Source organism: Hermetia illucens, chromosome 6 (assembly GCF_905115235.1).
Source record: "Hermetia illucens chromosome 6, iHerIll2.2.curated.20191125, whole genome shotgun sequence".
NCBI classification, from domain to species: Eukaryota; Metazoa; Arthropoda; class Insecta; order Diptera; family Stratiomyidae; genus Hermetia; species Hermetia illucens.
The window spans coordinates 79,999,317-80,026,483 of record NC_051854.1 but is presented as its reverse complement, the minus strand read 5'-3'; the positions used below and the strand labels follow the sequence as shown (position 1 = coordinate 80,026,483).

At 42.5% G+C, this 27,167-nt stretch overlaps 2 protein-coding genes across 2 annotated transcripts in view; one reads left to right on the top strand and one right to left on the bottom strand.

The window, feature by feature from the left end:
• Nucleotides 1-716: 716 nt before the first annotated feature.
• On the bottom strand, nt 717-13,859 carry LOC119659228 (nucleoside diphosphate kinase 7). Its single transcript, XM_038067202.1, has 9 exons — nt 13,663-13,859; nt 6,836-6,949; nt 6,612-6,778; nt 6,402-6,554; nt 6,249-6,337; nt 6,066-6,184; nt 5,763-5,996; nt 1,032-1,145; nt 717-973 (listed from the first exon to the last, which is right to left on the bottom strand). Exons 1-9 carry the CDS (start codon nt 13,663-13,665, stop codon nt 836-838), a joined length of 1,131 nt encoding a protein of 376 aa, XP_037923130.1. The 5' UTR covers nt 13,666-13,859; the 3' UTR covers nt 717-835.
• A 136-nt stretch (nt 13,860-13,995) lies between these two features.
• Nucleotides 13,996-27,167, top strand: part of LOC119659227 (RAC serine/threonine-protein kinase) — a 31,074-nt gene continuing 17,902 nt past the window's right edge. The window contains exon 1 of the mRNA XM_038067201.1: nt 13,996-14,510. The gene's annotated coding sequence lies outside the window, so the exon portion shown is untranslated. The remainder of the gene's footprint in view (nt 14,511-27,167) is intronic.

Here is a 27,167-nt window from a genome sequence, read left to right as displayed (position 1 = left end):
AACCTAAAAAGTTGGCCCCCTGATAAAACACTGGCTACGCTAAAAATCAGCTTCAACCCTTTCAACATTGCAGTAAGACCCCGTACTGCGCTTTTGTTTGCGACTTACTCACTTCAACTTTAATAAAAAACCTTCTCACGAGTCCTTCGACTGCACTAGTACCTCATACAGTCGTATCGTTAATTGGTTACAGTCCTTTCTTCGAGAAATCTGGCGATCTGAAATCACTCGCTAACAACAAACTCAAATTTCACAAATTTATTTAAATTTTCATTCTTCCGTTAACGCTTCTTGCACTACCAAACTCTAATCCCTCCAAAAGGAACGAAAAACCCACTCCCAAAATTACTGGCTTTTCCGCGGAACGGGAGCAGGTGAAAATCGCCACAACCTGCCTTCTCTCTCGCCGATCGTTGCACAGCTGTTCACCCACGAACCGGTCCCCACGCCGCTACGCTCGCCTTGAACTCTGTTGAACTCTGAGAGCTCATGCTGCAGCAATATGCGCGTGCGCCTACGGATGCGGCAAATCATTCACCTCTGTCAAGATTAATTCGCCCAAATGCATTCAATAATGTACAATCGGTAATTGCACATTATGAAATGCATTATTTGAGCAAAATAATTCAAAAAGAGACGAATGAGATTCTGCTCCCGTCGCGAAGCCGCGGTCACTACAAAACGTATAACTAAAGAATATACGAATTATAAAAAAAATGTTTATTTATTACAATCTGTTAGTAGATTACTATTATAGTGAAAATACATTACTTATCAAAAATAAAGCTAATGTCTTCCTTGGAATAGAAAATTGCTATATACAATATATTTTACATTAATCTAAGATTTTGAAGAAATATTCCACCTCAAGTATAGCATCCTCTGGCAGATCAGTACAATGTACAGCATTCAGAATCTTTGTCTTTCCAAATTTAGCTCGTAAAGTATTAGGTCGAAGGGGAATCGCCACGGACTGTAATGATTTACTTTGTAAAAAGGATAACGACCAAAAAAAGATTCTAAAAACTAACCGGATCCATAGGGCCACAAAATTTACGAAATTCAGCATGCGTATCTTTACTTTCATCGACTGTGACTAGCTCCAAAGCCATACATAATCCAGAAGAAAGTTGAGCAACCATTTGCTGTAGGAAAAGAGGGCGTCAATTACTTTACGATTCGTGATATAATCAATATTTTAATGTAAACAAAGAATCAAATTGTTTTATAGAGAGACCAAAAAGGGAAAATAACCACAATTAGAGAAATAGAAAGAAAATACCAGACGTCGCAAAGAAACGAGTAAAAGAAAACCATACAAAATACAAAGTCTCAATAAATTTATGCCACCAATATTTTTATTTCTCAGAACATCAAATGTCTGCATCACAATCAACTAGTTTTTCCTTGTAAGATGCTGAACATATCTTGAACATTACAAATGACTTTTTTGGTAGGGAAATAGAATGCATTTACACACGACGTGTTGCTTTTAAGACGCTCATCGCAAACCGTTTAGCAAATTATTCAATTTAGGAGCACATAGGCCCTGGTTTAGGGCCTCTAGAAAATAAGCGTTGGCGATCGGGCTCTTAACTTCTATCGAAAAATACGAGCAACATCATTCATTGATAGTGATCTTCTTCTTTTTCTTCAGCCTTTGTTACGTTCACAAGCAGGCTCGTCGTGATCGGTTCTGCTATTTGGTTCTATCAAAAGCCTGATCTGGATGCAATCGCGAGGCTTTCAAATACTAATCGAGCGCATCAAGCCATCGTTATTTCATCGGGCTTTTTGGTCGCTTATTATGGACCTCGATGTTCAGACAAATCTTGACGAGTGAAATCTCGTTAGGGTGCTTTGCTCCATTAGTGATTCACTGCAGTGCTTTTATTTGCGTCCAGGTGTTGTGATTACTTATCTCGGATAATTAATCTGTGACAATTTTTCAGATGTTCCCCCCCTGCCGATATCGTGTTTCCTCTTTCGGTATTCTACATCTCATCCTCCAAGACTCCGAACCTCCTCCGACAAAACAGACATGAATTTGTTCGGTGTGAAGTAAACACTGAAAATTCCTGCACAACGAACGCAAAGGAAGTCATCCTCCCGGCTATGGTCCTGCACTTGTATATTAACGATATCTTGAATTCAAATGGCAGCAGTGTCAGATGTATCGGGATACCACGACGGTGAATCCTTATCTCAATACTGAAAGCTGAGTAAAAACATGTCAACTGTCTTTTCCCGTGCCATCAGCCTCATTCCCGGACAAATATATGACCGGTCCGAATCCTCTGGATAGATTTTTTCTTCCTAAAGAACTTTCGCAAAAGCCTCTCATCGTTCGTGGCGGTAGTTTACTCCTTTTCAATGTTTTAGGTAAAACAAAATCTTATTAAAATGAGAGTGTGGTGCCTGGGAAGTAATTAGTTCGTTCACGGGCTGATTCTCAATCTACAAAAAAAAATCTCAAAGTTGGCACTTTACGTTGTTTAGACTTTGAAATGACCTTCATACCTCGAATAATTATTACTGTATTTTTTAGAATTTCATGTCATTCAAGAAGCATAATATAGGCTATAATATAGACCATAATACTACCAAGTTGATGGACATCGCTCCATAACTAACAAAGCTACACTAGGGCAAAGTGGACTCACTTGTGCAAATTCACAGCAATCTAAGATTTTGAATGTCAGAATGACATTAAAGTGAATAGTCTAATATAATATACATATGCATATATATTGCGAGATGGTAAGGTTTTCATAGTTGTCCACCTTACAATGTCCTTGCTGCATTTTTGAATTTTTCTGAAGCTGCTTGGTCATCTCTTATCATTGATGGCAGTTTCTCTGTCATTGCACAATTAGAGACTACACAAGCAACTGGGTTTTTCGGTAGAATTCCGCCCCCTTTCCCCACTCAGACAGGGCATGCTACCGAGTAGGATACTGTTGTAACTTTACCTTTCTCACAAGGGAGTTATAGTTAAATCTGCATTTTAATTACAACGACCGATTATTAGTTTTGTTTTATGCGAATAAGCTGCAGATAGATGGCCCTGTGATTGCCTATGGAAACAGTGAGATCATGTATAGATTGACACAAATCCCTATAAGGGTTTGCGGTCAAAGTCAGGATCAGTCGCTAATCAGGAATCCATCTTAACCAGCTTCATAACTTTGAATACACTTGCAGTTTTGCCAAGATTATTTTCGAGACGGAAACTGTTGCAACATTAGCCTGAGATCCGTTTCCACGATATGTCCCATAGCTGCCAACTCGTGCCCACTTAGTACCTCCTAATCTTTCGCCAGATCTCAAAATTCGCATCAGCGAAGTTTCGTCAACGCTGTCACCCAATATTGAAAGTTAGTTCACTTTCCAAAACAACTTCACCCTGTTATTTACATAGCATGCTGGTCAGATAAAGGAATAGGGTTTGAGGCAACGTACTTTGTTTTCAGTACAACAAAAAAAAAGTGAAATCAGGAAAAAATAAATAAAATATAGTTGGAGTTAGTCTACTATCCTAACTCCTACCTGGTCTCTCTTGGTGACAGGTCCTGCGACAAGCCGACCAAGAAAACGAATTCGTTAAAAGTGACTATAAACTTCTTTTGTGTGGTAGCCCACACTCTATATGGTGTTGGCACCGCCATCGTTGAGAGTTTCCGTGGTGCCATGACAGACTCATGAAGCTCACCATTATATCTGCACCACAGACATATCGACCTGATGCCAAGAAAAATGCCTTCTGCAAACTTCTGGACACAAAGAGATGTAATCTGCTGATGACTATGTCATCACTGCGAGCTATCTTAATGGTCATGTCGTAAAAAGGCAATCGGCAACACGTGCCATGGGGGAAAGAGGTGAGGAACGCACTGGCTCGCCGTGTAATCAATGGTGGCAATTTCGTGTGAGAAAAAAGAAAAAATGATGTCACTTGATTGCCAACCATTATGGATGGCACTAAATTAAGAAGACGATTCACAAAGCGATCTATCGGAACCTCATACGCCAAGCCTGGTAAGCGGTTCATCAACCGAGATACTCGGCTTTGGAATGAAGATGACGAAATGGCCGGTTTAAGTTAAATATGCGCATTTTGTTCGAAAACTTGCTGCCATATTTGCATTGTTACTTGACGCTAGGTCCCACCTATGAAGAGAATGCATAAGGACCTCCCAGTCAACCTCCCGAAGCTTCGGGCGAGTTACTATTGATATATACATATGATCTAGCATTGTCTTGATGGAACGCGATTTCCCTCCAATTAGCCAAAGCTGGCCGCCACTTCTGAGCGGTTGCTTCCCTTCAAACGATCTTATTGTCAACTGTGTTGGTGCAAATTAAAAATTTCGCAATAGAGGGAAAGATCGTAGTAGATGATTCCCTACCAATCTCAACAAACATGGCGAAACCTTCCTGGCGGTAAGTCCTGGCTTCGTCACCATTTGTGCCGGCTCACTGTAATTTGACCACGACCACTATCTATCATACAATTTCGAAAAACGAGAAACCACAATGTCATTTATACCCCGAAGGTGGACTTTATGGTGTGCTCGGCAATTGTGGAGGGCAATCGGCGAAGAAATTAATTACGAGCATGGCCCAGCAATGCCAAATATCTGAGGTAGTAAAATTGACGATGGCAAGTTACTATGCGTTGATGCGGCAGATTTACCCAAAGCTCACTTTCGATCGGACTTCAGTGGAAAAATTGTCCCCGATATTGATGTGAACCCCACAGTTATTCATTTTAATAATGCCTATAATAATAATAATCGCTGGCACAACAATCCATATTGGATCAGGGCCTTGAAGTGTGTTAGAGCACTTCATTCAAGACCGTAACGGTACACTACAGCAGACTGTAGGAGACAATGTGGCCAGCATTGCGCTCGCCCAGGATTATTACCCTCATTGGACTCAGGTACTCATTCACAGCTGAGTCGACTGGTCTCCGAAATTTGAACCGCGACCTCTCGGCTATCCGCTAGAGAAGCCATTTTGTTTTAAAAATCTTATATTACTATGTAGAAAAAAAAAACAAAAATAATAATCTTCCTCGAACGGTCCCATAGTGATTTTTGTACGATATTTAGCTCCTGGGCAATCGAAACAGTCTTTAAATGACACTCGTACTCGAGGATTGACTCTCTAGCGTGGTGTTTCTCTCATATCGAAATCACCGGACCGGAATCGACGAAACCGAAATTGCATTTAACTGACTGTTACAGTATGACTACAAACACTATTAAAAATCTCAGTCAACTATGTTTTCGCCTTTATCGAAGAAAAATTGTAAAATACGGCGTTTTTTCTCTTTGTTGGTGTCCAATTTTGGCGCGTGTTCAAACAAAATTCAATCAACTAATCATAAAACTGTCACAAAAGTGCTTTCAGTAAGAAATTTGATATTTCCAACGCCATCTAGTGTACCCGATCGGACGTATAAAACATCATATTTAGATTACTAAACAGGAAAAAGCACGTGTGATAATAAAACGATAGCTTCGACCACCTAATGGGTTCTAATGGACTTGAAAACTTCATCATTTGGAAGCCTAACTTCAACGTAATACTGACCAATGCGTAAATATAAAGGGTATGTATCAGCACTAACGAGAGTGTGAACAAATGTATAAATCAAAGGCACGACTTTGTATCAATTGAAAGCAATTGAGCGGTAAAACGCTGCACAGAGCCGAATCTATGGAAATATCACTAATTAAATAAAATCAACGTACCACAAAATCCGGTAGCACACCACGATATACCTCGTAAAATTCCTCACAATTCGGTCGCTCTAGAAGAATCATTTTCAAAGCCGTGATTCTAAACCCATTCTGAGTTATTTCAGATATAACATCTCCTGTTTCGCCACTTTTCAAAATATGTGGTTTAATTACAGCTAAGGTAGATCGTTCAACTACTTCAGTTGTTTTAAATGGTTCTGGAGAATAGAAAAATTTCGACGTTTCCTGAGAGTAATCAAGGGCGTCGGATTATGAAATAAACATGACGATAGCATGTTAAATATTTCGTATTACGTTTTGTACATCCTTTTCCGTTTGGGCTACATGAACGGCATTTTTGACTTTATTTAACCCAAAGAGTGCTCGAATACTACAGGGAGATTCCTGCCTTGCTTGATCAGGATCTTCAGGTCCTGCAAAAAAAAAAAAGAATAAATGTACATCTTATAATGGTGTATTGGTGGGTGTGGCATTTACCTGCAAGATTTTTCAACTTTTCAACAGCATTATCTGCCACTACTTCTACTCCAACCACAGGCCCTGATAACATTGATTCCATAGCTAGTCTAAAATTTAATTAAATTGATAGTAAGCCTTTACATATAAATGCAATATTTGAATAAATCGCACCTATATACAGAGGATTCATCAAAAAGCCGAGCAGGATCTCTTGTTTGGAATTGTACCATGCGAGCATTATTTAAACGGAATCCACTTTGATGAAGGAGCTTGAGAATGCTACCTAAATGCTCAACACCTTCCGGCTTTATCAGCATGAAAGATCTAATAATGGAGTGTACATTTTTAAAAGAGCTTAACTAGTCAAATTATGGCTATTACCTTTCTCTAAAGTGTGCCAGTTTTTTCTTAGTCGCTGCATCTCCATAATCCAGAATTGTGATTTGGCGTCCAAATATATTAACCCTCGCTCCAATGAAGAAATCACTTTCCGACAAGTAATCAACGCGAGTTCTTTTTAAGAAGGTTTTCTTTGTCTTTAGGTCGAACTAATGAATATCACAATTTATTTACGGGATATTGCAAGGAATATATAAAACCCTTACTATCTCAACTGCTGAATCGGATGGATAATAGAAAATGGAAAAATCTCGCGACATAGAAGCCTCTTCTTGGAACCATTCTCCGAGAAACACCAGTCTGTAAGCGTATTGGTTATCCTAGATGAAAATAGAGGATAATCCATTAAACAGTGTAATCTTGCAGTGTTTTTAGCGATTAAGTTATTTGAAAAAAATTTACGGTTTTTGCTTCTTAACATATACCGATATGGTAACGAGGTGTAGCACTGATTAAAGGAGTAAGTAGTTCTCGAAGTATCGGCATATGCGGTTCAAATAAAAATACTTGCGAAAAAGCAAAAATCGTCTATTATTTTAAATAAATGGTAGCTTAGAGTAGAACATTCATCATCATCAACGGCGCAATAACCGGTATCCGGTCTAGGCTTGCCTTAATAAGGAACTCCAGACATCCCGGTTTTGCGCCAAGGTGCACCAATTCGATATCCCTAAAAGTTGTCTGGCGTCCTGACTTACGCCATCGCTCCATCTTAGGCAGGGTCTGCCTCGTCTTCGTTTTCTACCATAGATATTGCCCTTATAGACTTTCCGGGTGGGATTATTGTCATCCATACGGATTAAGTGACCCGCCCACCGTAACCTATTGAGCCAGATTTTATCCACAACCGGACGGTCATGGTATCGCTCATAGATTTCGTCATTGTGTAGGCTACGGAATCGTCCATCCTCATGTAGGGGGCCAAAGATTCTTCGGAGGATTCTTCTCTCGAACGCGACCAAGAGTAGGACATTCAAGAACTTTAAGAGGTGGGAGAGAAGGAACGATATGAGCAATCATTCAAACGAGCTTTATGGAATCGGTTAGACAGGTGTTTCCGAAGATATGGAAAGAAACACTCTTCGAGAATTCTGTTCAACATTAGACACAGAGAGAGAGAAATATATTGCTTGAAGTTAACTAGAAAAAGCTTAGGTAGCCCATCGGGACCAAATTCAACATGGAAGTCAAGTTTAGCAGTGGACGTGGGAGAGATTGAGTAGGATTACGGCAATTGCGCGTGTGGTACCAAAACTATTGAAAATGTCCGTATGTTTGGGTGGCCTGGGCCTTGATAAAATGTCGTTTATATGCTTTTTTAGTATCAATTTAACGAAGGAGCACAGAGCCGTATTATGAGCAAACATTAAAACAAACTTTTTTTCTAATATGTTTCTAATATTGTTATGGATTTCCGTAGTTGAATAAGACTGCAGACACACCGAGGAAGACTTACTTTATGCAGCCAAGCCCTGTCGCAGAGAAAAATAGTTTCCTTCGGAAAGGTTGGAGCCAAATACAATATTTTATGTTTCTGGAATACAAATGATATAATGCTGATGAGCAAACCTAGACAAATTTAAGGCGGCCAATGTGGTTTTTATCATTTTGGTAGAATATTCCGATAGTGAAGAGGGAATTAATTACATAACGCGTTTGTGCAATTTGACCCTGTGACCAGAACGAATATGCCTCAATTCTAACGCGTAGGAGTAAGAACATGTAAACGAAACTGTCACGCGGTTGCTATCCTTTGTAAGGCTAATATCCGAGAGTTGTATTGCCAACTTTACTCTTGATGTACTTCAGCACATTCCACCGAAATTAAATGATTTGGTATTGTTTTTTCTGTTTTTATAACCCTTTCAACTATCGGAAACATGAAATTAATTATGCTGGATAATCGTTATTCTACTCTAAGCAAGATCGCTCGTGAATTATTGTCATTAAAGGCGACTAAAAGGATTAGAAATCTGTGGGTTAAGAACCTGCAAATTTCGAAACTATTCTGCTAAAGAAATGTCAACAACGCCTCGCCGAAGACCTTTGGCTACTGAAAACGAACTATGATTGGTTTCTAAAATGTCCGTACGTTCTTCGACAGTGGTACCTAGGGTATCCAGGGGAATTCCAGCGACATAAACTAGCCATTCTGGGACTAAATAGAGTAAGATGGTGGGATGTGCTTTTGTACTTTGAAAAGCCAAGTAGTAGCGGACGCGCATCCGATGTCGGATTGTTAACTGATGTTACTGGCGGCAACCGCGAGGCGCACTCTCTTAACTTGGGAGCCGGTTTCTGACAGGATCCTGACGGCAAGATTCCGATCAATCCGTCTTCATTGCGACAATAGGAGGAAAATCTTCGTACTCCTTGCCGTCGCAAAGATAATAGCTAAAATAATCCTGCACGCGTAAAAGAACACCTCGCGTTTGATTGACAGAGAGCAGGCTGATTTCGCGCTAGATGTTCCTGTATTGACCAAGTTTATATCCTGCAGCATGGAGAGGGATCGTATCTAGCGTACTCTATGTTCACGTGCTGTATTGAGGTAAAATTTGAGGTCCAAAGCGGAGTCTGGCACCCGATATTCTTCTTCTTCTTCTTGTTATCGGTGACGTTCTTTATGCTGTCTTGTCCGAAAGACGCGGAGGACTTCAATGGACTATGACATCTTTTATTTAACTGAAGATAAACAAAGCCAAGGTTCTCAGTCTGACTTATCATCGTACTCTCCTTCCCCGTCCCCGCTCATTGTACATCTAGGAAGTGTAGTTTCTGCGGATGGTGGCACTGAACTAGATGTCACTCGACGCATTAGTAGCGCTAGATCCGTCTTCGCTGCCTTGTCTAAAATCTGGAAATTCAGTGTCTCAACACCAAAATCAATTTGGGACTGTTTTGTGCTAGTACCCCCTCTGTGTTGCAATATGGGGGTAGCACACGGGAAGTGACTCCCATTGTTACTTAAAAACTTCAAGTCTTCGTGAACACTTGCTGCGACGTATCATTTGGGTAGGTTAGCCTGATACTATGTTCCCCCCCATCCCCCATAGTTACCCGTGGGCAATGTGATCAGAAGGCAGCAGTGGCAGCGGATAGGTGACACATGCAGTGGAATCCACTCTACCAAGATGGCTGACGAGTGTGCCACCCCAAAAGCAGTTGTTGCAGGACAGTAGAGTGTGGTCGTCTCGCGAGGACCTGGAAGAAGCCCATTTCAGCAGATCGTATATGATCGGACATAGGCGTGGTTGTCGCGCTCTGCCTCACCAAGGGGTGATTAGCAACTACATGCTGCATTTACGTGAGCAAAATTTATCGAAAGGGAAATTCATAAAATTAAGGTCAAGAACCCGGTCGTTAGGAGAAAACCTGTGCCCACGGTGAAAATGTTATGGCTGTGTTTAAATAATTTAATTTCGTTACATAATTAATTTAATTTTGTTAGTTTTTCTATACCGGCCCTCCGAGAAAACTCAAGGCAGGGGATCTCTCCTTTCTCCACCCTTCTCGACGAGGATGCCAAAGACACAACAAATACTGTCGATTACCCATTGATGGATTAAAAATCGTGCGAGTTCTCTATATTTCTGACGCTGAAACTGTTGCAAGGCAACTCGTGAACGAATGTATCACTCCATTCAAAATTATAGCAGACTACGTTTTATAAGCTTGGAATATTAGAGCAACAGTGAAAGTTCTTTTTGCACATATATCGGAAAAATATTGGCACAAAATCATCTTAGGTTGATGTGGGTGCTTGGGTACTTGCATTTCTAGATTTTGGACAAAATAAATAAGACGAACGAAGGTCTAATGTTGTTAACACATCAGTTGACATCGATTATTATTTACTGTTTACTGTTTTCTATATAGGTCCGACTTAAAAGCTTCTTTCGATTGTTGATAATCAGCCATTATAGGTGATTAGCCACAATAAGTTTTTTGGTGAGTCCCAATGCACTCAGTTTTTAAAAGAAAAAACAAGTGACGCTAGAATTTAATTCAGACAGTGATACCAGGCTTAGAATTGGAAACGTGCTGCTGACATCCAAACAATAGGTAATAGACGTCGAGGGCAGTACAGCCCCACTGTGGTGAAACTAACAACAGGAACTTCTGGGAACGAGGCGGTGGACGGGTTAGGTGTTGCGAGCCACAAAAGCAGGAGCTAACAAAAAATCCGTCCATCGGAAGCCAACAAAGAAGCGAAGATCCAACAGAGTTCTGCTCAAGACCCAGTACCAGGAGACCGTACACCGGAATGAAAAGGATCTCGATAAATGCGAGGCGATTGTCAAAAATGCAATAACAAACGCCTAGAAATTAGCAGAAGGCGAAGCCACTGCCTTCAAATGCAATTGATTTCAGGGTTAAATTGAACAACAAGATAAGAGGCTTCCATGCCAAGCAACCTCTGCAAGCAGGGAAACAGCAACAGTCGGCCGACGAGGCACGAACCCTGAAATCCTTCAGCGACGTAGTCACAAGTCACTTACTTGTGGCCTTGGGGGATGGTTATCCATCCATCCATCCAGCGGCAAACTGGTGTCGGAGACGATCATCGAGCATCTCCTGGACGGCAAAGGGGACCAGCGGGGATGTAACCCTGCTTTAATTGTTCCCAAGTGGTCCATTGGTCCAATGTCATAGCATGCGAGGACCACTCTTCACGGACTTTTCGAATCGTGCGTCGCTACGATCAGCGGTGCCTGGGAGAGCGTAATGGTCAAGCTCATGCCATACGACGAAATTCCTAGGAGACCAGACACTCGCATCTTGTTGTCGAAGATCCGCATGAACAAAGACCAGCTCATCCATTCCTTACGTCCTCAATACCCCAAGATTCCCTCTGGACGATTGGGTGGTTATCCGGCCGGGTAAACAGCTAAGCTTTTCTGTTCCGCACATATGGAGAGTGCCTGGAGGCATTGGAAAATGCACAGTATAAAGTGGACGATCCAACTAACGAACCACATACACAAGCAAATCATGCCTCGACTAATCTGATGATCTTCCACCTAGAAGAAGTCATCGACGTCGCAGGAGGAAGAACCTATCAAGGGGCACCAAAACCAATATTACAATTTATTGAACAGTACAAAAGACACTGATCGGGACAGACCTAGAGCATGTATCCTCGCCAGGAAGAACCTCCACACTTTTTTGTATCCGGACCTGAGTTTCAGTGAAATAATCGTGGTCAAATAGATACAGGTGGGAGCGGAAAACATGCATTATCTCCTCTCCTTACAACCTTTTATTCCATCCTACTCGAAGAACTGTGACGGTTCGGTGGAGGTCCTTGATTTTTAGAAGTTTTAATGTGGAGGACGAGGGCTCCTTCTTACATTTGGATACTGTTCAGCCTCTCTCTCCAACCCTTTCAGAGACTCCAGGAGGAAATTTGCTTAAATGATCAAGAATCAACTTTCCCATGCGCAAATTGGCAACATTGGCACGACAGGCAAGCTGGAGTCAAAGGTCGGGTCTCTGGAAAAAGTATTCGAAATCGGCTTCAAAGTCTCGTGCTAAGATCCAGCAAGAAAACATTGCGACCGTGATAGGATCCATAAGAAAGGGTGGTGCCGTGGCTTTTGGAGATTTACCACGCCTGCAGGGGCGACCATGAGCCCGCAAAAAACTTTCGACCAATCAGCTTTACCTCTTCGGAAGCTGAGCTTCACGAGGACTTCGCAACAAGGGCAGAGTGGAGGGCCGGTGACGTGTTGCAAGGTTATGACTCAGTATTCTTCGGCTGTATATTCCAGGCAGTAGCTCAAAGTCACCCTCCTCTGGGTTCCCGGTATTAGGAATATAGAAGGAAATAAGCGAGCTGATGCAGCTGGCCAGACGTGGCTTTGCTTTTGCAGTCCTTCGGTGGGCACAGCTTTCGACTGTCAAGATCTACTCGCATTGCTTAGCAGGAGGAGTATTTGGCCTGCCTTTAACAAAACCTAACGATGGAAAAACTGTTGGAATATGGACATCAATTGCACCATCTTTTCATCGACTTTAAAGCTGCCTATGATGCTATGCAGCCAGGGTAAAACTACACAGCCATAAGAGAATTCGGTATCCCAACGAAATTGATAAGACTGACTAGGCCAGATAAAAGCAGTAGAATTACTCTCGAGATCATTCAACATCAACAATGGTCTAAGACAAAGAGATGCTCTATCATGCATCCTATTCAACCTGGCCCTGGAGAAAGTGATTCGCGATGCCGATGTAAATGCGAGGAGGCCATCCTCTTCAAGTCCACCCAACTATTGGCCTACGCTAATGATATCGACATCATAGGGGGAATAACCCGGGATGTCTGGAGTTCGTTATTAAGTCAGGCCTAGGCCGTATATCGGTTGTTGCGCCGTTGATGACGATGATAACAAGAGTCGCAAGAGCTTTTAGATCAGATGTGCAAGATTTCGGCGGTCTACATAGGAAGGGAGATACACTCACTTCTTTGTGATTTCGCAGCTCTAGCTAGCCAGACTAGGAACAGTAGGTAAATCATCCTTCGAAAACATCAAGCACATTCCTAGTTTCAAGGTAGGAGATTTTTCCTTCGTGAATACTACGGGCCGGCTCTGATAATTTGAGCAGACTGAACTCTGATCCTCTTGTTCTTACCGCAGCAATCCTAGTCTTAGGAGTTTGTGGCATCAGAACGGTGCACCACAAAACTAATTGCGCTCGTCGGAGCGGTCAATGATACCTAACTCAACTTCAAAGAAAGTATATACATACATAATGTATCTTCTACGAACTATAATGGACCAAATCGATAATTAGGCTGATCCCTCGTAAAAACTTTACTTTCTTAGTGCCATTAAGCATTTAGAAAAAAGTGCAGTTGCAGGAACAAGTTCCACATATTGTGTCCTCCCTGACTAATCAAGGGTTAAACAATTGTTTATATGGCGCTATGTTATCAAAGCTATAAATTTGTGCTCGTAGTTTTTGATGAAAGAAATAAATTGTCAGAGATCAGAAAGAGTTTCATATGTGAATACGATTAATTGCTTACCATTTCAATTCTTCAAAAACTGCTCCAAATTCCAAATATGACGCACGACCTGGTTTTGTCGAATTTCTCGCTTCCTTCACAACGCGAATTTCAAAACATAACAACAAATACCATTTGATTACAGCGGCGTTTGATTGCTTGGGGGGATGGAGATGATGCTCTCGATAAATATTATTGACACAATTGCAATTGGTTATCAACCTAAAGCTGACTTATATTGGGAGAAGTGTGTTATTAATTATAGAAAGATTAGAGAAATTTTTATTTACATTTCAACACGATGACCCCCAAACATTTAGTCACAGCGACAAACCAAATCCCAATCGGATCAGTGCTGCAAACCCAACAAACGAAATCTCCCAAACAGTCCGCAACTTCGCCAGCCAAAAATCCAATATGGAGTGTCGCATCCGCATACGATTGTCACTTTGTACTCCTTAAAAACGACAATAAACAATTCATTGCGTGTTATTAAGTGCTTGTTTGCATGTTGTGTTTTTATAGACATTACATTTTGTCGTACCATCTAGTTTTTGTTGAATAATAGTGACCGCAACGAATGGAAAACGCATCGTAAAGTACAGATAGTTTCGAAGTCTGACTGACGTCCCCGTGTGTGCGTGTGTGTCGTCGCCCCCAAAAAATCATCATCAATCTAAAGCAGAACGGACTGATTAGTTTGTTATGAAATAGATGAAAACAAGTCTAAACTATAGTGCGAAGCCGAAGAGCAGGACTACGCGCGAAGAATCGCAACTAGACTCGTAAAAGGAGCTCGAGAAGTGGAGCGTGTTTGCAAATAGAATTCTCTGGAAGTGAGCAGTAGCAGCGATCGGGCGCAGGAAAAGGTAATACTCAAAAGGAAACTGGCAATACCGGTGCAAAGTGTGTGAGTGCTTATCGAAAGCGGTTTCATTCTGGAGGCGAACATGCAAAAATACTCCTGGGTCGACCAAGGTCTCGGTGCCATATGGTCCAGGTTGGGACTGTCTACTCGCTTTGTCATCTCTAAAACCCCATACTCCAGGAAAATAGCGTTTTCTTGGCGCCCTTTTATCTGACAGGGCTACATGAGTTCGACTTGATTACTTTGTAGGGTGCTGCAAGGAACCCGCTAGAATGCTCAGTCCGCTGGAAGGTTGGCATTCAATTTCCGGCTAGACGAAAGCGCGGACCCCAATGAATGCTCTACTCCGAATTCTCAAGTTACGTGATGATCTTTCAAACATAATTTGCACTACTTTGAGTTGTTTACTTTCCATCAAAATTCCGTGCGTAAGCAGAAAAGAAATTGGGGAAGGGGAGGATAGTGCACGAAATGTGTGCCGTGTGCGCCAGGCGAGGGAAATTAGTGCCAGTGCAGTGCGGTCAGAGACAAATCACTTGTGTGCACTCGTCCCGCATCATAGATAAACAGCAGCCACCTCAGCTGTTTGGAGCCATCCCAATGGACGCTGCAGTCAGAATGTTCTAATCTCATGCTTTGCCCTTTAATCCGTCCTCATGCTGCTATCGCACTCCATCCATTCAGTTCAAATACGAAAACGTAAACGAGGGGGAACTACGTTCTACGTTCCGCTCGGGCTCGACGGACAAATGTTTGTAAACAACATGCATTGCGCTAGATTACAGCAGCCACGGATTGGATTCGTGGTCGAATGAGAGACAATGGGACGGCGCAGCGCGGGGTGCAGTTGCAGTCTTGGAATGAATGGTCTGGATGCTGTTTCATTGCACTGTGATTTCCGGCCATATCTCGCTGAGGTTGCGCTGCTCCACGGTTGCAAGGCGGATTGTGTTACTCGGCGGCTGGTTTTGCACAGATTTCAGCAACGTCATCTCGACAGGCGGCCTGGGCGCCTCGTTATCGCAACCTGGTGCCGTGTCGCTAATCTCTCGTAATCGCTTCGCACTCTAGATTACATAATATCGAGTTCGATTTTTTACGATGAACGATGAAGAAACAGGGTGGCATGCCCGGCCTTGGGCCTCACTCCGCCGTGCCCCACTTTTGGCTGTGGGCGCCTTTCTAGAAAGAAAATAGGCGCTACGACCGAGGTTGGAACGGCGACAAAACTGCAAATTGCCACAATAGTGCCGCCGCCAATAATTTCACAATTACTTGCAATAAAGCAAGCAAGTAGTCATCCTACATTTCGCTATAGAGTTTCAAAGGGGGGCGACCGTCGCCTTGGAAGTTTTTCACCGTCAACCTACCTTGCCATAAAGTCACTCGTTTCGTGACATATGTTTATCTTTAGACGTACTTGCGACTGGCCCGGCGTCGATTAGAATTTCCGTTTGGGCACCGCGACCGATGTCTAGTCTGGCATTAGGCGCCTATGATTTTGCACGAAAACCCATAGACCCAGTTTTCCCTGCTCGTGTTGGAAAAGTCATCGCCAACGACGACGTCGTGTGTGCATGCAGTTGAATATCAAGAGTCGAAGAAGCATCGACGTTGGAATTGTTTATAGTCGACAATCTTCATACAGTCTTGCAGACGTGAGCAAATTCATATCTTATTTGCGACAATTTGAAAGTGTTGCAAAGCAATTATCGAGGGAAAATCATTAAGCCATTCGAAGGGCTGAATGTGTGTCGAAAAGGCAGGCAATATTCTGCTATTCTGATAAGCCACTCAATATTGCAGGATTTTCGTCTTTCCTGCAAATTTTTACTCCTGCACATATTTTCGGTTATGTATAAACTTTTTTCAACTTTCCATTGATTCTTTTGTTCCTTCGTGCCTGAGTTGAAGAATCACACTATTTGTAACCATACTTAAAGATGAATAGGCTTCCATAAGATGCATCTGAGTTTATAATTGACTAAAAATGAGAAAGCCTCATATAGACGATGCGTATATGAATTTGTTGGAAGCTTCTGTTCGACCGTTTCAATTCATGAACAAGTTTCTGTATTATTCGGAGAGAACGGTTTTCGTCGTTCGTTTCTCCAAACTTGACCAAATTGTGCACTACATATCCCTTACACCCATGCCAAATTTTGTACTTCTGGGATCGAAATAAGGGGGGTTGCCGGGTAAATTTCTAAAATGTGCAAATATGCACTCCCTATGTTTCACCCGATATTATGGAACCAGTTTCGAAAAGTACTAATTGAGCCCTTTCATTTGATTCCCCACATGGCCACATTTTATGAAAAAAATTCTGCACCCTCCATTCACATGTATGCCCTCCTTAATCTTAACAAAAAATGGCGCCATTTGCTGTATGTAAAGGGAACAACAGATCACCCGCTCTCACCAATTTTCGTGACAATCAGACTAGCTTTTTTCGAATAAATCGGGTGTGACAGACAGACAGAATCCGAAGAACCCAGAAAGGAGATCTCATGTTCGAGCTGAAAAGATCCATCGTAGGTAAAACTAATGACTTTCCCACTCAAGTCAAAAACTCACTTGGGGAGAACGCCGCAGCGCGTGCCCAAAAGCATCAGATCTATATACAATGTAAGGATCTCGATGAAGTGACATCGAAAAGAGAAATTTGTACTGCTCTGAAGGAGCAATTCAAGTTAAAAGAACTTATCGAGGAGTCTGTTGTGGGCTTACGAAGAGCCTATGGTGGTGCTCAAACGGCCATAATACGGGTACCAGTGGAGGCAGCGCAGATGTTGTTATCTGCTGCTGGAAGGACTCGGATGGGTTGTCTGCCGTTTAAGAGTACAAACTTCACTAAAGAGGTGCTTGAAATGCCTCATGTTTGGGCACTTCGTGAAGACATGCACCAGCGGCATTGATCGATCCGATCGATGCAGGTGTCAGGAGAAAAGCCATATTGCCAGAGAGTGCGATAGGGACCCCAAATGCCTATTGTGCGAAGTAAAAGCGGGACAGGATAACCGGCATATTGTCGGAAGTGGTAAATGTCCGGAATTTAGGAAGACGCTCACTGCAATGAGAAAATGAGGTTTATTCAAATAAACCTCAATCATTGCAGGGTCGCTTAGGATTTACTTGAGCAGACCACGTTCGAATCTGAGATGGAAATTGCCGTGAACCGTATAGAAACCGTCACGGTAGCATATTTGTCATAGATTCTGGTGGAGCGACGATATGAGCTTGCGGTCAACAGGCCATACAATGTACTGCAAGTCAGGCAGCCAGTAGCTTTGTGTGGGCGAAAATAAGTGGTGTATATGTATACAGCTGCTACGCCCCACCAAGTTTGACACTGTCTGAATTCGAGGAAATGCTTAATAATCTTGTTCTCGACGTAAGGGGACGAAGTCCAGAGGTGATTGCTGGTGATTTCAATGCTTGGGCACAAGAGTGGGGTAGCAGAGAATCAAATGCTAGGGGGCGCAGTTTATTAGAAGCTTTTGCGCCGATGGACATAGTTTTGGCTAACGAAGGTGCTGTAAACACCTTTCAGAAAGGTTGCTGAAAATTATCCAGGGGTTATTTCCCCAGTGTCCGGATAGCTGAGTGGTTAGAGCACAAGGCTGTCGTGCGGAAGGTCGCGGTTCAAATCTCACTGGTGGCAGTGGAAGTTGTATCGTGATTTGACGTCGGATACCAGTCGACTCAGCTGTGAATGAGTACCTGAGTCAAATCAGGGTAATAATCTCGGGCGAGCGCAATGCTGACCACATTGCCTCCTAGTGTACCGTTACGGTCTTGAATGAAGTGCTCTAACACACTTCAAGGTCCTGATCCAACATGGATTGTTGCGCCAACGATTATTATTATTATTATATTATTTCCCCAGCAAGAGGAAAGCGCCGACACATTCCAATCACCTCTGAATGTAACGGCAATTCAACCAGTCACCAGAGGCGACCTGCTGGAGATCCTGAATAGGTGACAATAAAGCGCCGGGCCTTGACGGAGTACCGAATAAGGCCCTTAAGCTTGCCGTGAAATGGTAAACCTCCAGGTGAACCATCCTCATACCGACCTATATGTCTTTTGGACACTGGGGGAAAATGTTAGGGCGAGTAATTTATAATAGATTACTCCCGGTTGTTGAAAGCCAAGGCAACCTTTCAGATCGGCAGTATGGGTCCCGTAAAGCCAGATCAGCCATTGATGCCATCAAACTGGTTACTGGCTTGGCCGAAGATGCAATCCATGGAAAGGGTAGTATCAGCAAATATTGCGTGGTAGTAACCCTGGACACCGATGATGGACCCCAGGAGTACGTTGTTTGCGCGGATGTCCCGCAGGGCTCCGTATCGGGCCCATTACTGTGGAACATCATGTACAACGATGTAATTAATCTTCCCCTTCCGGAGGAACTCACAGTGGTGGGTTACGCTGACGACATAGCGATGGTGGTTGTCGCAAAGCATCTCGAAGATGCTGAGTTATACTCAAACGAGGCAATCAGTGCTGTTAAAAGTTGGCTAGAGAGCTCTGGCCTGACATTTGCAGAACAAAAAACAGAAGCGGTCCTCATCACTCGTCACTTCCAAGCCGACCATCAAATATTTGGTGGTGGTGATAGGCAGGAAGCTCAACTATAAGCAAAACGTACAGTATGTTTGCGATAAATCATCCACTGCTAGTATGACCCTCACGATTAATTATAATCTCACCCAGTTTCTCACGGGCCATGAGGGATATCGCCAATACCTGCACAGGTTTAAATTGGAGACCTCACCCGATTGTCCAAATTGCGGTGGAGTCTCAGAGGATTCAGAGCATGTATTCTTCCACTGTCCGAGATTTGTGGAAGAAAGGAGGAATCTAGAGGAGACTCTAGGAGAGGTGTTGGTATCAGAAAATCTGGTGGTGAAAATGATAGCACAACAAGAGAATTGGGATGCGGTCAACTGCATGATCGCATCTATCCAAACCAAACTGCGAAAGGCAGAGAAGAGGAGAAAAGCGCAGTCACGTGCGCCGCGTATAGAAGAAAGGTGCTTAAGCTAGAATGAGTTGACTCCGCCCCGTGATGTAATAATTGATGGTGGTTCTGTGGGGCAGGGGGGAGTCGGGGTTGGTTTTAGTGGGTAAAAATCCCACACGCTGGTGTGTCCAGACCAGTGTCTTGAAGATTTCCACCTCCTGAGAAAAAAGCTTATTCTTAAAAGCTGCTCGGCCTCCTGACCTATACCACAGCTCCATCTCAGGTTGGGTCATCCACTTCCATACGAATTAGGTGACCCGCCCACCGCAACCAGATGGTCGTGGACCAGATGGTCGTGATAATGCTCATAGATTTCATCGTTATAGTGACTGCGGAATAGTCCATCCTCTTGTAGGGGTCCAAAATTTTTCAGACGATTCTTCTCTCGAACGAGGCAAAGATTTCACAATTTTTCTTAAAAACAATCCAAATCTAGGAGGAATACATGAGGGCTGGCAAGATCATCGTTTTGCACAGTAAGAATTTCAACCCTATGATGAGACTTTTCGAGCGGAATAGTTTTTGCAAGCTGAAGAGGTCGCTAACTTTCTTTTTTACCTCAACAGCGTGACAATTCAAAACAAACTAATCTATATGCTTAAAAACTTTTTATAATTTGAAGAATAATAGGAGTCAGATGTCTTGTTCGTTCAACTCCATTTCTGCACTGACACCGAAAAACAATTTTCGCTGTCTAGAGTTGTTTTTCGATGCCATGGCCACCGTAATTCGCACTTGCGTCAGTCCCACACGCAAGATATTCGCTCCGCCCTAACATTCCACCCTCAGCTCAGACAAAAGGGGATTTTAGCGAGAAACCAGGCGCACGGCTTCCTCAACTCGGTTGTCACAAGTCAAAATGAACGAATTGCGCGCCTCTCCTTTTGGTTGTGCTTTCCTGGAAGAAGGGCTTTAGACGAGCCAAGGGGACCCTCTTGATCATGCCTGCGACGTTGAGGTTATAATGATGCAAGCTTTCGAAGGAGCCCTCGTAAGGTGGCTGCAGCGGCCTACGAGAGGCGTCTGTCCGAATTACCACATGCGGTCAGGATTCGAGATCCCTGGACTCGTCAGCCACGGTTTTTGCGTGTTTGTAGTGTCCTGACCTGATGTTGAGAACAGGGTCACTGGGGAGCCTCAGATTCTCCCCGTATACCAACTCCGCGGGACTTTTATTCGATTGGCTGTTTGGAGACCAAGAACGGTTGTCTTGGCCATTATAGCGTCCTATGCCACCTTTCGAGCATCCCAAACTCCTTGGTTTCCAACGCCACCGGACAACCGCATACAACCCGCAGTCTAATGGGATAGGGGGTGGGGTAGTGTGGAGGCGCTGCAATGTGTGAGCGGCTTAGCGAAGATTCACTCGAGCTCCACATCAAAATAAGCACAACACAACTCACCACGGTTGAGCAACTTGCCTAATTGTGGGTATCGGGATGACAGCCACGAGGGCTGCGTAAGAATCGGGATCGTGACAATCTATGGCCAGCTGCCGACCACACCGGTCAATTTTTAATAGAATTTGGAATATTCCAGTCGTTTTTATCGCACTGTCAAATTGGCTCTTTCTGTTTAATGTTTTGATTGTATTTCATAACTGAGAATATGGAATAAAGCCATAGATTTCATTCTAACATTACTTGTAACTGAGGGTTTCAGGTAATCAGTTACAAAATTGGGAATTAGGATGCTGATATCTCCAAGTAGGTGAAATTTTTTGCAGAAATATCGGCCAGAGGTATTGCCTCAGGCCACCGCGTGAACCTATCGATGAATACTTGAAGCCATGCGAGTCTAGCAAGGGATCAATGATATCGATGTGGATTGTGTGAAAACGCTTAGTAGACGGAGGGAACGAGCCTACTTCTTTCTGTACGTGCTTTGTGACTTTTCACTTCTGGCACGCGATACACTGTCTGGCCCAGGAGCTAACATCGTTTTTCATTGAAGGTCAGAAATATTTGCCAGTGGCCAGCCGATTCGATGTCCGAATGGCTGGGTGCGCTAGATCGTGTATTGCATGGAATACTTCGTTGCATGGCTGGAATATATGGCCTAGGTCCTTTTTCAGAGTTTTCGCAGAGTTATTTCAGAGGGAGTTGAAAAGGAGAAATTTCCGAAATTTATATTTGGGGTTGTCGATGAGTATTTGAAGCACTGCGTCAGCTTTCTGTGCTTTGCGCTATTGCTGGAAAATCGACCATGGCAGGGATTTTGACTTCTGAAATGCGTGACAAAGCCTCTGCAACTACATTGTCCTTGCCGGACCCGTGCTGGATGTCTGAAGTAAACTGGCTTATGAAGTCCAGGTGTCGAAGTTTGGCGAGGAAATGCTTTGTCGGGCTTCTGCTTAAAAGCAAAGCTAAGACGCTTCTGGTCCGTAAACATTGGGAAGGGCCTGCCTTCTAGGGAATATCAGAAGTATTTGATTGCCATGTACGCGGCTAATAGCTCACGATCGTAGGTGTTTTATTTTCGATAAATTGTATTCAATTTCTTGGAAAAGAAGCTCAACGACTGCCAAATTTGATTCACCTTTTGTTGAAGGGCAGCATCTACTGCGATGTCTGGGGCATCGACGAATACGACTAGGGGTGCATCTGGTTGAGGGAATGCCAGGAGTGTAACGTCCGCGTGACATCTTCCAAGGCGACTCTCTAAGCCCACTGTGGTTTTGTTTGGCTTTGAATCCGCTATCCCATCTTCTGCATGAAAGCAAATACGGGTTCCAAGTCAAATATGGCATATTGTCGAAATGTAAATTAAGTCATTTAATGTATATTGACGACATCAAATTATATGCCAAAGACGAACTTCGCTCCTTGCTGGAGATATCACCGCTCCTTGTTGGAGACATAATTTGTTTAGAAGTGAAATAGATGAATATTCATCACAAAAGAAGGTTTGTATCATGTTTTAACGAACTTTCTTCTTCCATTAGGCTGAACTATCTTTCCTAGTTAGGAGTTTTTGTTCCAAATGACGGAATTCTTCGTGATTGCAAAAAAAAAGAGGTTTCGCATCAAAAGGTCGTATTATTTCATTTTTTCCTTTTCTTTCTCTGATGAGATCTTCCTCTATTCTTTGTTATGTATTTGCTTTCGACTTCTAGCTAAGGGGGGGGGGGGATGGGATGGGATGGGCTAGGGTAGGGGATAGGCATGCAAAAAAGTGTAATATTATCAGAATAACACCTGACGAGAAAAGGTTACATGCTGCATCAAGGTAAAATTTCTGAGGAATTTGAAGTGCAAAGCGCAGTCCACCAGGGTTTCATCCTCTTGCAAATATGATGTTCTCCATGCTGCCTTGTCCGGAGGACGTGGTGGGCTTCAGTGGGGCTCCTCACTCTCTCAGCGAACCATAGGCCTTGGCCCGATGCCATGGAATTTCATGGCATGCAATGGATATCCACTGTCCCACTACTTGCTCCAAAAGCACGTAGCACAGAACAGTGGAAGACGAAGGTTCCTGGGAAAACAGAAGTACATTTCAACAATCCGTCAACAATGACGTGTAGGCACAGTTAACAAGAATTTCCATTGGCAGTGGGATTTTTATCGTGATTTGATTTCGGATTCCAGTCAACTCAGCTGACCACATTGCTTACTACCGGGTTCTGTAATCCTGCAGTGTACCGTTACCGTCTTGAATGAAGTGCTGTAACACACTTCAAGGCTCTGATCCAATTGAATTGTTGCGCAAACGATTATTATTATTATATTCAACGAATAACATCGAATCGCACTGGTCAAACGAAAACAACGAAGATAGGAGGCTACAACTTTGAGACCGTTGAAAATTTCTCCTATCTAGGGTGGAAAATCAGAACCGATAACAGCTATGACGATGAAATCCGCGCACGGTTGTTGGCAGCCAACAGATCTTATTTATTGTTTGAGGCAACGTACTCTGTACTATCCTCAGTAAAACAAAAATAAACTGCTGAGATCAGGGAAAGAAATAAATAGAGTGTAGTTAGAGTTATTCCACTATCCTATCCTCCTAGTGGCGTTCCACAACTGCTGTTCTTTGTGATGGACATATCATCGAACGTCTCAAATCTAAAATTTATCGCAATGTCGTCCGTCCTGTCGCTATCTATGGTTCTGAGTGTTGGCCGGCTACAAAAGACAATGAACGGCGTCTTGCGGTAATGGAGACGAAGATGTTGCGTTGGACTAGTGGCGTGACACAGTTTGATCACATCCGAAATGAGGTTATCAGCGATCTTTATGGGGTTGCACCGATCGTGGAAAAAATGCGATCACGACGAGCTGACCCCACTTGTGAACGGGACAAAGGCTGAAGAAAAAGAAGAAGGCTATGATCTTGGTAGCCCTTATGTATTCCTGGGAGACTTGGGTTCTTAGCAAAAAAAACTGCAAACTCTTGGCCGCGTTCGCCTACATGAGGATGGGCGAGTCCGTAGCCTACATAACGACCAAATCTATAAGCGATACCAGGGCCGTCTGATTGTTGATAAAATCCGTCTCAACACGTTGTGGTGGGCGGGGCACTTAATCCGCATGGATGAGGATGATCCAGCCCGGAAAGTCTACAAGGGCAATATTTGGGGTAGAGAAAGAGGACGAGGCAGATCCTGGCTGAGGTGGAGCGATGGCGGAGGTCAGGACGCCAGACAGTTTTTAGGGATATCGAATTGGTGAACCTCGGCTCAAAACCGGGGTGTCTGGAGTTCCTTATTAAGGCAAGCCTAGACCGGATATCGGTTGTCGAGCCGTTGATGATGATGATGATATTCAATATGCTGAAACTATTGCCAAACCCAATGTATTTTTATAAACTCGTCGTACTTTGTGAGCTATGTGAATCGGGTGTAAGTTACCTAATGTTTCTTCCCCATATTTACAGATGTCTCTTCTTATTTCCGAAAAGAAATTGGGGGTTTGTATGGAATGTAGGGCGAAACCAGTGTCATTTGTGGAAGTAATTCCAAACCATTCCGAACCAATTTACAAATGCTTTAAACCGTGTAACCGCCAGTGTACATGTTGTTGTTTTCAAACCCATCATAGTGTTGTTGATTTCGTTGCTCCCACCCATATAGCGAGGGAGCATGTGAACGAAATGCAGTTTGCGTTTTTGGCCGGCAAGTTGCTGCCATTACTGCTACTGCTACTTCTGCAATCTAAACAATTTGACACAATTGTTTCTCCATGAATCATAGGCATTTCCGGGTACGAGGTTTGTTTTCTTGGCTTGATTGTCGAATGTGTGGTTGATGGTCTGTTTGAATTTCATATGCGTTTTACTTTCTTTTATGTTTGCTCGATAATTCGTTCATTTAATATGTTCCATGTATGCTTGGCTTATGAGTCACATTTTGTTTATTGGGAAATGTCAAAGGACTGAAATTGAGTAGAAATTGTGGGAGGCATTTGTTGTTTTTAGATTTATTTAGTTTTCAGATAGCGTGCCCTTATCAGAGTCGAATATCATATCACAGACGTATCGATATTTGAAAGACATTGAATTTTTTCGGGTTTGAGATATCTGCCAAATATTCACATTCTTTTGGTAAATAATTGCGTAAACAATTCATTTCGAAGGCACAGCTGGTTTTCGAGGTGTAACATAAACGATAGATTGTTTTCTTGAATAGAAAATGTTGGGTGGTCGTTTCAAGAGTTGACGCCTATTTGTTTTGCCATTTAATTACTATGAATTAGTAAACAACGGGAGGCAATTATTCCATATTTACTAATAATTCGGCATTGTACAGAAACGCTCTCTTAATTAGTTGAGTATAATTGGTGAATAAAATGGTAATTTTTGAGGAAAACCTTGAGAGACGTTATCATTTCTAGTTTCCAGCAGACATGCTTAAGAAAATATTGTTTTCCTGCCTCACAACTGCAATTATAATACATTTAACACCACAAAACAAGTCATTCGTGGCGAGCCTAGTGTCCATCATCATCTGGTTGATTGGGTATGAATCATGAAAACTTTTGATATTTGTCCAAAGCCATCAACTACGTGACGGGGATGAATCACCGTTGTAAAACAGGTGGAATGACTCCCATCTTCAAATGTTTTCAAATTTATTTATTTGTGGAAACAAGTTAGCTAGAGACAAATTAAACTTGATGCTTTATGATGGAATGCAAAGATTATCGTCAAAGTTTCGAATAAGAGCAATTAAGCATTGACTGCAAAACTGAAAAATTTGATAGTGACATCAAATAACCCTTGAATGGATGAAGAAGCATTTTGAGGATTAATAAAAAATTAGAAGGTTAAGTTTATTTTGGGATAATTTCAACTCTACAATCACATTAGAAGATTGTGTTTACTCCCTACTGTATAAAATGTAATTTATGGGTAAAAAATTATGAAGAATCTTTAAGAAGACGTTTAGAGTAACACATTTTAGTAATCAAAATTAGGACTTAGAATTAACTTGAAGCACTTTGACGAGAGATGTCTTAGGAAGTAGTATTCCATCGTGGCTTATAGTAATATATTCATCATGGATTTGCTGTCATTTCCATTAAACAAATTGTTTTTGGAGCGTAGTAACAATGCTTTGCAATTTATTAAAAATGTCAAAAATTTTACCGGATAAAGTATTTTTGGGGGAATTTTACTTTACCGTGTTGATGGTAGGCCATTTAATGTGGGCCCATCTGGCAACCCTGTAACTTTTGGCAGGAATGTCAGATTGACTAATGACATACCGCGTTTGAAGCGTTAGTCCAAGACAATTTATAGCATGGAGCAGCACACTGCAAAAGAACGCGTTGAAATAATTCAGCTTTATATCCAAAATAAGCTCTCAATTGTATTAACTCAACGTACATTTCGTAAAAAAAAATAAAGTGAAAAGTGCGCTATCTAAAAGCACTTTGTAGTGTTTATACGCAAAATTTTGTTAACCACGGTAGTCTCAGTCACGCATCCAGACAACGTACAAGACGTTCCGATGAAAATATTGAAGTCGTACGAGCCAGTATTGAGGAGACTACGAGAACATCGAGTTATCGCGGTTCGCAGGAGTTAGGCATTGCAAGCACACTCAGGCGCATAATTCGCATCGATTTAAAAATGTTTCAGTACAAAATTCAATTGGCAAAAAAATTAAATTCAGCTGATTATCCAAAACGCCTTGATTATGCCAAATGGTCCGTCAAAATTAGATCGCAATGAACCAGCCTTTTGGCAAAAAATCATCATGTCAGACGAGGTCCATTTTCATTCAAATGAAGGCGTAAATAAACAAAACTGCCGCTTTTGCGCTACCGAAAATCCTCAATTAATTGAAGAACAGCCTCTCTTCGATCAAAAAGTGACTGTGTTGTACGATGTTTGTGCAGAAAAGGTCAGCGGACCGTTCTTTTTCGAAAATGACGAAGGAGCCTCTTTTACCATCAATGGCGAGCGTTATCAGGCTGTGATTCGTGATTTTGTTATGGCAATCATCGAAGAAAATGACATGGATGGCTTCTGGTTTCAGCAGGACGGAGCAACTTGTCACACTTCACGCGCTACAATCGTTTTTTTTTTAACCCATTGTTCCCCGGAAGGTTGATATCAAAAAATGATGATTTTCCATGGCCACCGAGATCACCCGATTTGACGCCACCAGACTTTTTTCTG

Bases quoted from the DNA above. Each gene is read 5' to 3' on its own strand.
- LOC119659228 (XM_038067202.1), bottom strand. The intron at 6,779-6,835 runs GTAAGGGTTTTA...GATATTCATTAG, and splicing joins CCGATTCAGCAGTTGAGATA to TTCGACCTAAAGACAAAGAA. The intron at 6,185-6,248 runs GTAAATGCCACA...TTTTTTTTGCAG, and splicing joins AAAGTTGAAAAATCTTGCAG to GACCTGAAGATCCTGATCAA.